Source organism: Serpula lacrymans, assembly GCF_000218685.1.
Source record: "Serpula lacrymans var. lacrymans S7.9 unplaced genomic scaffold SERLAscaffold_18, whole genome shotgun sequence".
NCBI classification, from domain to species: domain Eukaryota; kingdom Fungi; phylum Basidiomycota; class Agaricomycetes; order Boletales; family Serpulaceae; genus Serpula; species Serpula lacrymans.
In genome coordinates this window covers 332,720-344,853 of record NW_006763307.1, presented here as the reverse complement: position 1 = coordinate 344,853, position 12,134 = coordinate 332,720, and the positions used below count along the sequence as shown (strand labels likewise).

The following is a 12,134-nucleotide window of genomic DNA, read 5'->3' as shown; positions in this document are numbered from 1 at the left end:
CATAGGGCATCATGCCATATTCATTCAAGTGGATTCTCTCACCTTGAGTTGGCATCCAGCTCCGAGTCTAGGACCAAAATCCTACTGGCCAATCTTCCAGTTGCAGAGCTCGAGATGGTGGAGATGGATATCTTTATTAATTCTTGCTTGTGCCGACGCTGCGTTGTTGACAAATACTTTGCAAATCCTGATGGTATGTTGTGTCAGTTACTTTATAACAAAGAAAAATAGCTTACCTGCAGTGAAGAACACAGTGAGAACGGTGGCGGCAGGTGTGTGTGAGAGATGCAGCTGTTGTTTGTTGCAGCTTTGTTGCAATATTTGCAACCAGGACTTGTGCATCCTGTTTGTCCCATTATCGCTGCCTCAGTTAACGCATGCTAAACGCAAGATGAAAACCAAGGACTATCAAACGGGCCCAAACGACTTATGCCTGCGAGATGCACTTGAAGATTGGAGAGAGAAGCAGATGGTTGATGCTGGTTATGGAGGTGTCGACTTTTTTGGGGCCCAACTTGTCATCGCCAACAAAATCCTCGACTGCATTGTTGATCTTGCTCACTATGGCAAATTAACAGATGTTGCTAAACTGAAGGAGCAGACAGATTGGTGCTATGCTGATGAGTTTGGTAGAAAAATCATTGAGCTTGTGCAAACGCACCACCCACCACCTTCACTTCCTGTACAAGGACCTTTATTCACCATACAGCCACTTAATACAATGGTGCTACCTTCGTTGTCAAATGCTGAAGATATAGCCTCTGCATCAACAACTAAGAAGAAGAGGTTGTGTAAAGCTTGTGGGAGCACCACTCATATCTGTGCATTGTACCACCACAGTGACCAGCTGACAAGTACTCATATATTCTTAGCATCAAATCGCCTCTGCCCGAAGTATGGCTCCATCCCATCAAAGCCCCGGAAGACACAGAATCATCCCAATGACGAGAATATTAAGCCCGCACAAAATGGTGAGCATACCACAGTGTAAAATAAGTCAGTCTACAAGGTCAGCACCAGTTATTTTAACACTCTCACTATCGCCCTCCCCGGATGTAGATACTCCTAATCCTTTTTTTTTGTATAATCCCAAAGCCGCTTGCTACCTTATCATCAACAGAAAATTGCAACTTACAACCAGCAGTAAACTTGTGCGGTTTAGTCTCTAAAAGCCGCTTTGTAAGTTTTTTAATTGTCTTGGTCATATCTGGTGGTTGGTGGCGGATTGTATGGTGGAGGAGGTGGAATGCATTTTCAACAGCTTATTTGTGCTGCATACTTATGCTTCCCAACAGCAACAAAGATATGTATCCATGGCAAGAACGAGGCCTCAATGCAACCCACATCTCCAGAATTCATGGCATGGCATAAATCAACATACATGAGCTCATCACAATTGCGGAGGAGTTGGTTTTCATACACTTTGTCACGCTCATGGAAAGGTTTGCTGTGTTCTTTACGCAAATCAGGACTGGTCCCAACATACTTGGCCACAATTGCTTCAGACATGTCAACTATGTCCTCCCATGTGGGTTTTGTAGTTGCAAACAGCTCGATTGATGAGCACTGTGGATTTCTTTTGGTAATCTCATGTTGCCAGCAGTTAAGCATTGATGCTGTCAAGTCATGGTGCACAATGTCATGCATACACCTGAATCCAGGCTTGCTGATGAACTTTCCTGTCTCTTTAGGATGCAGCATCCCAATGTGCTCATACAAGCTATTTGGGTCACTTCAAGAGTCTGCAGGCTGCAGGTACGTCCGCCAGATTGCATCAGTGCATGCCATTTTATAATGGAAGAGCCCTGGCAGAAACACAATGTATTGAAACCAATCTTTTACTGTAGTTTTCACACTCCATGCCATGCAGCACTTTCCCTTTTATTCGAACTCCACTTTCCCACGTTGCGCTGCCTTTCTTTCTATTTTAGATACAAGTCTCTCACGCAGTGGAGCTGGTCACACGGGCTGTGCTGTCATGCACCAAAGTTGATTGGTAGCATGGACAGGTGTCAATAACGAAGCAAATATTCAAAAAGACTTGCCTTTGCGCCACACAGGCACAGTGCCACATGGAATAGTAATTAATATTGCCTGTTTTGAACTTGTGGCTGATCAGCACCACCTCTATTAGGCAATCCAGTCACGCTCACCTTTGCTTTTCCATTCGGTACTTTCGGCATTTTGGCAAATTTTCACGTCGCCACTGGCTACACATTGCATTGCGCCCTCGCTTTTGTCGTTTCCCCCCCTTCCTTTGCCTAGCCCCACCATGGGCCCCTTCCTCTCCTTTTTATTCTCACCTGACGGTGGTTTCTGGATCCCCATTCTAATCCACTTTTTTGTCACCTCCACCCTCCTCCTCCTCATCTTATTTGCCACCCCACCATTTCTGATGTCACCACTTCCTATCCGCTTCCGTCGCCAATCCATTGACTACCACGTGCCACTGCTGATATCAGCAAAGCCCCAGCGGCCAGTCCAAATAGGGCAACAGGTCCATCTTTATGACATTGATCTACCATCATATACTATCAAAACATCGGTCGCTCGTCTTGCCTGGTTGGAGTGTGGGTGGGTAGTTTTTGAGCTGGAGAAGGTTCATCCCCTTGCGTTGCCCATGTTCATCACTGTCCCATTCACTTGGGTACACTTATCTTTTGTCCATCGTCTTCGCTACAGTTACACCTACCACACGCTGCCTGGGATTCACTTGTTCCAAATTGGAACTACTCCTCTCCCTCCCTCGTTTGATCAGGTGGTCCAACACAACCAGTCCATTGGTAAGGCCATGGAACTGTCGGATTTGGACTAGGTGGTGGACCGGTGGCTCCAGTTTCTTTTTTTCAGCAGAACATTCACTTACAGTGCGATTATTTTTGATTTTTGAATCATTTTTATGGACACATAGTTTTTTAGAATGTCTGACTGACAATAAAGGAACTGTGTTGATACTGATAGTGTTTTGCCTTGCCCTTTTTTTACTGTATCTTCCCATGACATCATGATTTTCCTGCTCTCTTTTTGCTATTGGACTTTACTTTATGGCTGTACAAACCTGTGACATTACTCACAGCATTTATTGTTCTATCCCTTTCTTTTCCTTTTTTTGACAATCTTATCCTGTACTACCTACGCAGGATTTGTCAGTGTACATTCCTTCCTTCATGTTCTTTCTCATTCTTTTTGCACAGCTATACTGTGCATAGCCTACTTTTCTTTTACTATATAAACCCCTGTATTTTACCTTGTAAAAAAAACAACAAGAACTCGAATCCAGACTTCTTCTCTAATCTTAAGTTCACTACTCTGCTGCTTGTGATCCAGTGTGGTCACAACACTTCTCACTGCTACCACTGTCAACTGTTGTCATCGTCACTTCCCACTTTTGAAGTCATTGTCATCCCTTTCGATTAGAGTCCTTCTGAGCACTACAGTTTGTGCGTCAGGAGCCTGCTATCACTGGGAACCTCGTCATATTATCATTCTCAAACCTACCTTGTGCTACAATTAGCAAGGTAGTGCTCATCTATACTCGTCACTAAGCCCCTATCTTCTATAAATTCAACTATCCCTCCTCCTCAAAACCCACACTCATACACCTCTGGGTTTTACTTTGAAGGATCTTTATACGTACCACACCACGAACAACCAGACCACTCCACCGTTCTAGGAGGCAAAGCCCATAAACAAGTTCCGTGGAATCTGGGAGGATTGTGTGTTAGTTTGTTTTTGTGTGTGGTTTTCTAACAGCAGTTCACATCATCGACACCGAAAAGCTTAGAAGGAGACTTGTAAAAAGGCAAGGGAATCTAGTTGATATTTGAACTGCAGGAATGGAGTACAGGAGCTACAACTTATATACTGTCAGAGGATTAGGAGCTTGTAAGGAGTAACTCATAATGTAGGTACGGAGTCCATGCGGACAATTATCTAGCGAAAGAAAAATGTATGTGCAGGGAATGTATCATAAGGTCTAAACTACAGAGTCTATGTGTTACAATTGACATACCAGCACCTACTTACACTTTACTTTTCATACTTTACTTTTACTTTTTCCAAGTCACATGACCAGTCATGTGACCATTTACCTTACTTTTCATTTTTGGACCTTTCCTTTGACTTTCATTCTCCGCTTTAACCTTGTACTGTAGTTTTCACACTGTGCCATGTGACACTTCCCCTTTTAGTTCAAACTCCACCTTTCTTGCGCGGCACTGCCTTTATTCTTATTTTAGATACAAGTATCTCACGCAGTGGAGCTGGTCACACGGGCTAGACCCCATGACATCAGCAGCCACTGCTTCTAGCAACTGTACAGTACATATGTACAAACAAACATGTATTCAGTATATATACAAGAGCAATACATGGGGAAGGACTCAGCGAGTCCTCCTGTTGTCTAGCACAACTAACTCACTGCAGCCTAAGGGGTAACCACTCCCCATCATCTTCTTTATAGTGTGTTCCTGTGTGCGCCAGAGTAAATAACTCTTGGTTGTTACACTATGAGGAGTATAAGAACATGCATAGGAAAGCATATGGCAGACTAGAAGTCCGGTACAGGAGTATTGGAACAGGAGTCCAGGATACCATGTTTTTGTTCTCTGAAGGACCTTTACTCCTTTCTCTCCACCTTTTATCCTCTACTTTCACCCATTCACTCTGTCAAGTTAGGAACCATGATCCGCGGAAGGGCCTAGCACACAAGCTAAATCAACTTCCAATCTTGTACTTTATTCCACCCCTCACTCCATCTCCATACTCCAAACTCCGATCACTCCAAAGGTCATGGGTTCTGACAGCCACTTCCTACCAAAATCCCAAGGTGTGTGTTGATGCGCACATATTTAGATCTGTTGGGACATTGGTGTGGAAAAACCTTGCCTGAGGCACAGTATACCCAACAAGTGCACTGCTTAATTCAGGCGCTAATGGTATGGACTATACACAGCTATCAGAGCTGGTTTCAGAACCGTGACCTTCAGAGTTGTCGGAATTCATGGGACGGAGGTGCACTGTGGGAGCAGAATGGAGTACAAGGTTGGGAGTTGGCTTAATTCGTGTGCTAGGTCCTTCTGTGGACCTTGGTCCCTAACTCAATAGAGTGAATAAGGGGAGAGTGGAGGATAGCAGTAGAGTAGAGTAAAAGTCCTTTGGAGAAGGACCGGAAAGCTTAAAAAAGGACTTGGGTAAAAAAGTGGAGGAACTTATTGATATTTGAACTGCAGGAATGGAGTACAGGAGTTACAGCTTATATACTAATCAGAGGGAGTGAAGTTTGTAAGGAGTAACTCATAATGTAGATAAGGTGTAAGATGTAAAAGGTGTCTGGGAGAGAACTGAGTATAGTCCTGATGTTCAAAAACCTATGCATTGTTCAACCAAGGGATTCAGAAGAAAGTGCTGAAGACTATAATGGAGTGAGTCTGCAGAGTCTGCACCTTTTGTTACGATACACAATTATTGGACTCTTAATACTTTCAATCTCCACTTCAACCTTCTTTCTCTTTTCTAACACTTGTGTAAGGATCATTTATATTTTCTTATTTTCTTATCTTTTCGTTCCATGTCTTGGTTCTCAAACACTTTTCCCATCACACCTCTGGCTCTAGGGCTAGAGGTATCATTTGCTATTTTGCTTCTCACATCCCTCACAGGCTTTCTCAACCATTGTTACCACTTCATATTGCAGATCAGAGACTGGGTAACACTCCCAGCCAGCCAGAACAATGGGTAAGGACTAGTGGTAGGCATCTCGCCAACCAGCTCCAAGCCCCATCAGTACCTGGAGATATTAATAGACGCTTTAGTCAGGATCATGAGGATACAGTTCCTGAACATGTGTGACAATACTTATTATTAGTATACTTTCTCACCTGCTGATTAATCTTCAAAGTCGTATGGTAGTTATCCTTTTTCTTATTGGTCGGTTTCCCCTCAGACCATTTTTCTCTTATTCCTCTTTCGGTCTGAGGGATAGACGGTTAGCTATAAAAACCCTACACACTCATGTATAGTTCTTTAGCTTTCTATTACTTGAATTACCTGCTTTACTCCTCATCAGAAACCCTTGAGTTTACTCCCAAGTCCTCTACTTGCTATATTCGCTAGCATCTGTCGACCTCAAGCTCATTGTATCTCTTACTCCCTGCAAGTGCAGTCGGAGATGGGTATTGTTTTTGTTATAGTTTATTATTGCCTCACAACTTGAGCCACGCAGCTGTTACAATTGACATACCAGCACCTACTTACGCTTCACTTTTTTGTACTTTTACTTTTTATTTTCCAAGTCACATGACTGATCATGTGACCAGTTACTTTACTTTACATTTTCAACCTTTTTATAGTCACATGACCAATCATGTGACACATCACCTGACCAGTGTCTAGGCTCACCATGTGACTGGTCACATGCTAAACATCGGACCTTAAACTTTATTTACAACTGTACAGTACCTCATGTATTTTAGTATATATACAGGAGCAATATATGGGGAAGGACTCAGCGAGTCCTCCTGTTGTCTACCAACGACTAACTCAGTCCTACCAAATGGGTAACCACTCCCACCTCTTCCTCTTCTTTTGAGTGTTGTTTTCATTGTGCTCCAGTGCCCCAAGACTGTGTCTTGTTGGTGTTGTCACAGCAGCATTTTCCTTTTTTTTTCAAACTCCATTTACCCTTTTACTTTCTCATGCTGTGCTGCCTCCTTTATTTATAGTACAACTCTCTCATGTGGTGAAGCTGGTCACAAGGGCTGCACCCTATGACATTATCAGCCACCACCCTTAGCAACTGTATAGTACATGTGTACAAATAATCTGTAGCTGTATATAAACCCCAATAGTTCAAGGAGACTCCTCAGTGAGTCCTCCTGTTGAATACCATCAACTAACTTGGTCCTATCTAAGGGGGTTTGTCCACTCGCCAGAGAATAAAAACTTGGTTGTTACACTTTTGAGTCTAAACTGAGTGGATATGTCACAGCAAGTTGCAGTCTTGCTGGAAAGGTGGTAAAACAAGTGCGTGAGTGGTAATACGAGTGGAGGATAAATATAGAGAATATAACAATGGGATGACTCCTGAGAGTCCGCATTTTGGTTCTATATGAGTCAATATGCTCTGCACTTGTTGGAAACATGGCTATACAGCTGGCAACTTATTCAGACAAATTCTGAGTATATGGAGGATCAAAAAATGGTATTTCTTCCTTTTGGAAGTACAGTTTGATAGTAGTACCAAAAAGGAAATAGCAAAAAAAATGTAAAACATATGGGAACCAATGGGAGAAATGAAAGTGTCCATATGAATGTAAGCAAAAGCAAGTCATTTCCTGCTGGTCCAACATCCAGACAGTCCCATACCACGAGGGACAACATCTAAAAGATAGCTGTGGTGGTAAGAGTGATGTGGTGACTTGTGTAAACGAAACAGTCCATCGAATGAAGTCGCCACGGTCACATGATCGACGCGAAACGCGTAGCGCGTCAAGTGTTTGCTTGTGCGCGGCGAGCATAAATAGTCGAGCCTCCCATCAACCAGCTTGTGAAACTCCCCCCGACTCGAAATTATGTCCCTACCATCTAACACTCATCATTCATTACATGCCGATATCCCACCACGCGACCACCAACCATTACACTACACCCTTACAAAACCCATAGCACGCACCCCCCCGCTGACATCCTCGCTATCAAGAACGTCTTCAGCGGCTAGTATTTCGTCAGAGGATGGAAGCAGTAATCTTGGCTCAAATAATGAGCGTCGTACACGGAAGCGCTTTTCCAACGTACAGCTTATGATGCTCGAACAGTTGTTCCACCAAACTTCGCACCCGACGCGAGAGGAACGCGAAGAAGTCGCGAAGGCTGCCGGAATGTATGCATTATCTATTTCAACCCTCTTTACCTTTCTTCTCCTACTCTTCTATATGGTTTCTCTCGTCCAACATGGCGGAGGCTGATTGGCTGTAACAGGGAAATAAAATCAGTAACCATTTGGTTCCAAAATAAACGACAGACGGAGCGCAAAGTCGCGCTTCATAACGCAACAAATTCATCAAACACTATCAACCACTCACCGTTCCCCACGCGTATATCCAGGACCAGCAATGTAGGACACTCCACGCCATCAGCTTCAACGCCTGTCAGGTCTTCACTTTCGCAAACAACCCCCCGCCCCAATCATCTACGCAGTCATACGCGTACTCTCAGCACTCCATCGGGTACACACGCACCGCTTCGAACGCCTTCTCGCTCTCGTCCCTCTCTTGATCGTATCGCTACTCGCTCTGAACTTCGGCCTCCACCTACGCGCACGCGAGCACACACGCCCGACCCACATGCAACCCTATGGGACAATATGCCTTCATCTCCGCTTGCACCGCCTGCCAGCCCACCAGCCCGCGAACTCGTCGAGTTTGGGTTAGGTCTGGGTGAAGGTAAAGGTGGGAGAAGAACATTGGAGTGGGCATGTGCCGCTGCCAGACTCGCAGATAAAGAGAAAGGAGTTAGCGTAAATCGTCCAAACAGAAAGAAGAGTAGTCACGGAGATGACGAAGATACAGAGGACGATAGCGAGGAAGCTATCACACCTGACAGCAGCTTCGGTGCTGATTCACAATTCGGGCAACGTCCACGCAATGCGCATACAAGCATTCGAAAGCTTGGCTCGCTACAATTAACTCGTGAAGAGAGTAAGTCAAAAGAAGCAGCCGAAGATGAGGATGTGATGCGTGCCGCTCTAGCTCTCTGTGGCCTTGGCCGCCGATCAACGTTGACACAGTGAAGACTGCCTCAGGTTGCCGCATGGATAGTAGGATCTAGCGTAATGACTTGTTAATGACTACCGGATAGTTATCACAAGGACTTACAACCTGGTATTTTGGGATCAGTTGTATATTTGGGACGATGTACTTCTAATACTTCCGTCGGAGATCGTAATCCTACACTAAGCTTGGCTTTCTTTTTTCAGAGGATAGCATTATACTTACAGTACCTATCCGATCCTTTGTGGATGCTTATTCTCCGCGTTGGAAGTACTTCTTTTCGCATTCAATGTATCATATTGCATTCAAGTAACTCGCCTTAGCAGGTATTTAAAAATGATCCAAACAGTTATTTGGTGCAAATATTACAGCCAAACTGAAGGTATTTTGAAAAATCACATGCATAGGAGTTTGACTGACTTTCCACTGAGTTGAATTGAGTTGGAATATTAGACCAAATCTTCAGACTCCACTCGGCGGGGTGTTCTCCTACATCCTAGTGTAGCCACATTTGATTACATAATAAATATTTTTCCGAAGTTTTATCGAAACTTTAGTGTTGAGGATAACACCCCAAGCCGACTGGCAAACTTTGCTGTGGCTGAATATTTAAGTCTATTTGTTCACCCTGTAAGAAACGGTGCTCCTGCCAAAAGAAGACCGGCCATACGGAGCAACATAAAAGTAACCAACACCAAAATTGGTAATTAAGTTTGGACATGCAGAGTCAACGTGTAGGGGGAAGAGACAGTTAGAATGGCACACTTTTCAAATCCTTTAGACAGCTCAAATGATCTCCTCGGAGGGTATCAACAACATCTTGTACACTTTAAAACAAAATAATGCTACTTTGTCATCACTTCTCTATGAAATCCTTAACAGTCAACCTCTTACTCATTGCCGCACCCAAGAAATAATTGTCCAAGAGGCTGAAGACATCTGTACAGTCTTGTATAGCCATCCATCAACTAGGCAGAACATCTTTGCATGGGCAATGGATGCTGTCAAGTCTTGCTTATGTAAAGAGGTTAAAGAACTCACTCACCAGCGTCACAACCTACACTTTTGTGCAACAGCAGTCACGTTGGAGCAACTAGAAGGGGGATTCATGCAGTCAATTTCACGGAAAATAAAGACTATCACCCCAAACCTTTGGGGTTTGATGATGGCCCTCTTGGGAAACAACTCGGAAGCCTCAGATGTTACGATAACGCATTTTCGGACCTTTAATTTTTATTCTCCTCTTTAACCTTTTACTGTAGTTTTCTCACATTTGTGCCATGCGGCACTTTCCCTTTTGTTCGAACTCCTCTTTCTCGCGCTCTGCGCTGCTTTTCTTCTTATTTTAGCTACTAAGTCTCTCACGCAGTGGAGCTGGCCACACGGGCTGCGCCCTCTGACATCATCAGCCACTGCTTTATCAACTGTATAGTACAACATGTACAAACAACCTGTAGTAGTATATATACCTCAATAGGCCCAGGAGACTCCTCAGCGAGTCCTCCTGTTGTATCCTCACAACTAACTTGTTGAAGTCTAAAGGGTAACCACTCCCTCATCATCATCTCTATAGTTGGTTCTAGTTGTGCGCCAGAGTAACTAACTCTTGGTTGTTACATCAGATATCCTAGTGGATGAGGCAGGGATGGATCTCGGTGAAATTGGAGGTGATGATGAGGAAAGAGAGTCAGAAAGTGATGATGAGGAGGAAATGAATGAAGAACATACCAGAGATCCCAACTTGATAGCCAGCAAGAGTGGTGAAAAAAATAGCCGCTGAGCAAAGCGAGCAGAGGATCGAAAAAAGGCACTTTTTCTTGTGGTGAGAATGTCCGAAAATGGCCTTGAATAAAAATTAATGGGGATTCACTCAGAAAGCCATTGTTTGCATCAGTATCTTCCTACAGAGTGTAAACAAGAGATGCAATTACCTGCAAGGTCTCCTCGGTATCTTCCTGCACTCAACTGGGGCCCCCGAGAAAGTTGTTGACGTCCTTGCACACACTGGCTTGTCTGTCAGTGTCACATCAATTCATCAGGCAGTGAACTCTATGCCACATGGGATATCAAGTCAAATCAAACAAGCTGTGTGGTCTATGCAGTCAGCTTTTGCTTACGACAATTTTGATATTGATTTCCAAACTGCGTATAAAGATCCTTCAAAGTAAAACCCAGAGGTGTATGAGTGTGGGTTTTGAGGAGGAGGGATAGTTGAATTTATAGAAGATAGGGGCTTAGTGACGAGTATAGATGAGCACTACCTTGCTAATTGTAGCACAAGGTAGGTTTGAGAATGATAATATGACGAGGTTCCCAGTGATAGCAGGCTCCTGACGCACAAACTGTAGTGCTCAGAAGGACTCTAATCGAAAGGGATGACAATGACTTCAAAAGTGGGAAGTGACGATGACAACAGTTGACAGTGGTAGCAGTGAGAAGTGTTGTGACCACACTGGATCACAAGCAGCAGAGTAGTGAACTTAAGATTAGAGAAGAAGTCTGGATTCGAGTTCTTGTTGTTTTTTTTACAAGGTAAAATACAGGGGTTTATATAGTAAAAGAAAAGTAGGCTATGCACAGTATAGCTGTGCAAAAAGAATGAGAAAGAACATGAAGGAAGGAATGTACACTGACAAATCCTGCGTAGGTAGTACAGGATAAGATTGTCAAAAAAAGGAAAAGAAAGGGATAGAACAATAAATGCTGTGAGTAATGTCACAGGTTTGTACAGCCATAAAGTAAAGTCCAATAGCAAAAAGAGAGCAGGAAAATCATGATGTCATGGGAAGATACAGTAAAAAAAGGGCAAGGCAAAACACTATCAGTATCAACACAGTTCCTTTATTGTCAGTCAGACATTCTAAAAAACTATGTGTCCATAAAAATGATTCAAAAATCAAAAATAATCGCACTGTAAGTGAATGTTCTGCTGAAAAAAAGAAACTGGAGCCACCGGTCCACCACCTAGTCCAAATCCGACAGTTCCATGGCCTTACCAATGGACTGGTTGTGTTGGACCACCTGATCAAACGAGGGAGGGAGAGGAGTAGTTCCAATTTGGAACAAGTGAATCCCAGGCAGCGTGTGGTAGGTGTAACTGTAGCGAAGACGATGGACAAAAGATAAGTGTACCCAAGTGAATGGGACAGTGATGAACATGGGCAACGCAAGGGGATGAACCTTCTCCAGCTCAAAAACTACCCACCCACACTCCAACCAGGCAAGACGAGCGACCGATGTTTTGATAGTATATGATGGTAGATCAATGTCATAAAGATGGACCTGTTGCCCTATTTGGACTGGCCGCTGGGGCTTTGCTGATATCAGCAGTGGCACGTGGTAGTCAATGGATTGGCGACGGAAGCG

The 12,134-nt window shown here is 43.8% G+C and overlaps 2 protein-coding genes across 2 annotated transcripts; one reads left to right on the top strand and one right to left on the bottom strand.

Annotated features, from left to right (window-relative positions):
* Positions 1-38: 38 nt before the first annotated feature.
* On the bottom strand, positions 39-1,205 carry SERLADRAFT_411920 (uncharacterized protein; the record flags this gene model as incomplete). Its single annotated transcript, XM_007324165.1, has 6 exons — positions 39-187; positions 237-343; positions 447-561; positions 662-680; positions 703-773; positions 1,136-1,205. 6 exons carry the CDS (start codon positions 1,203-1,205, stop codon positions 39-41), a joined length of 531 nt encoding a protein of 176 aa, XP_007324227.1.
* A 5,982-nt stretch (positions 1,206-7,187) lies between these two features.
* SERLADRAFT_418648 (uncharacterized protein) lies at positions 7,188-8,871 on the top strand (the record flags this gene model as incomplete). Its single annotated transcript, XM_007324164.1, has 2 exons — positions 7,188-7,879; positions 8,104-8,871. 2 exons carry the CDS (start codon positions 7,572-7,574, stop codon positions 8,786-8,788), a joined length of 993 nt encoding a protein of 330 aa, XP_007324226.1.
* Positions 8,872-12,134: the final 3,263 nt, after the last annotated feature.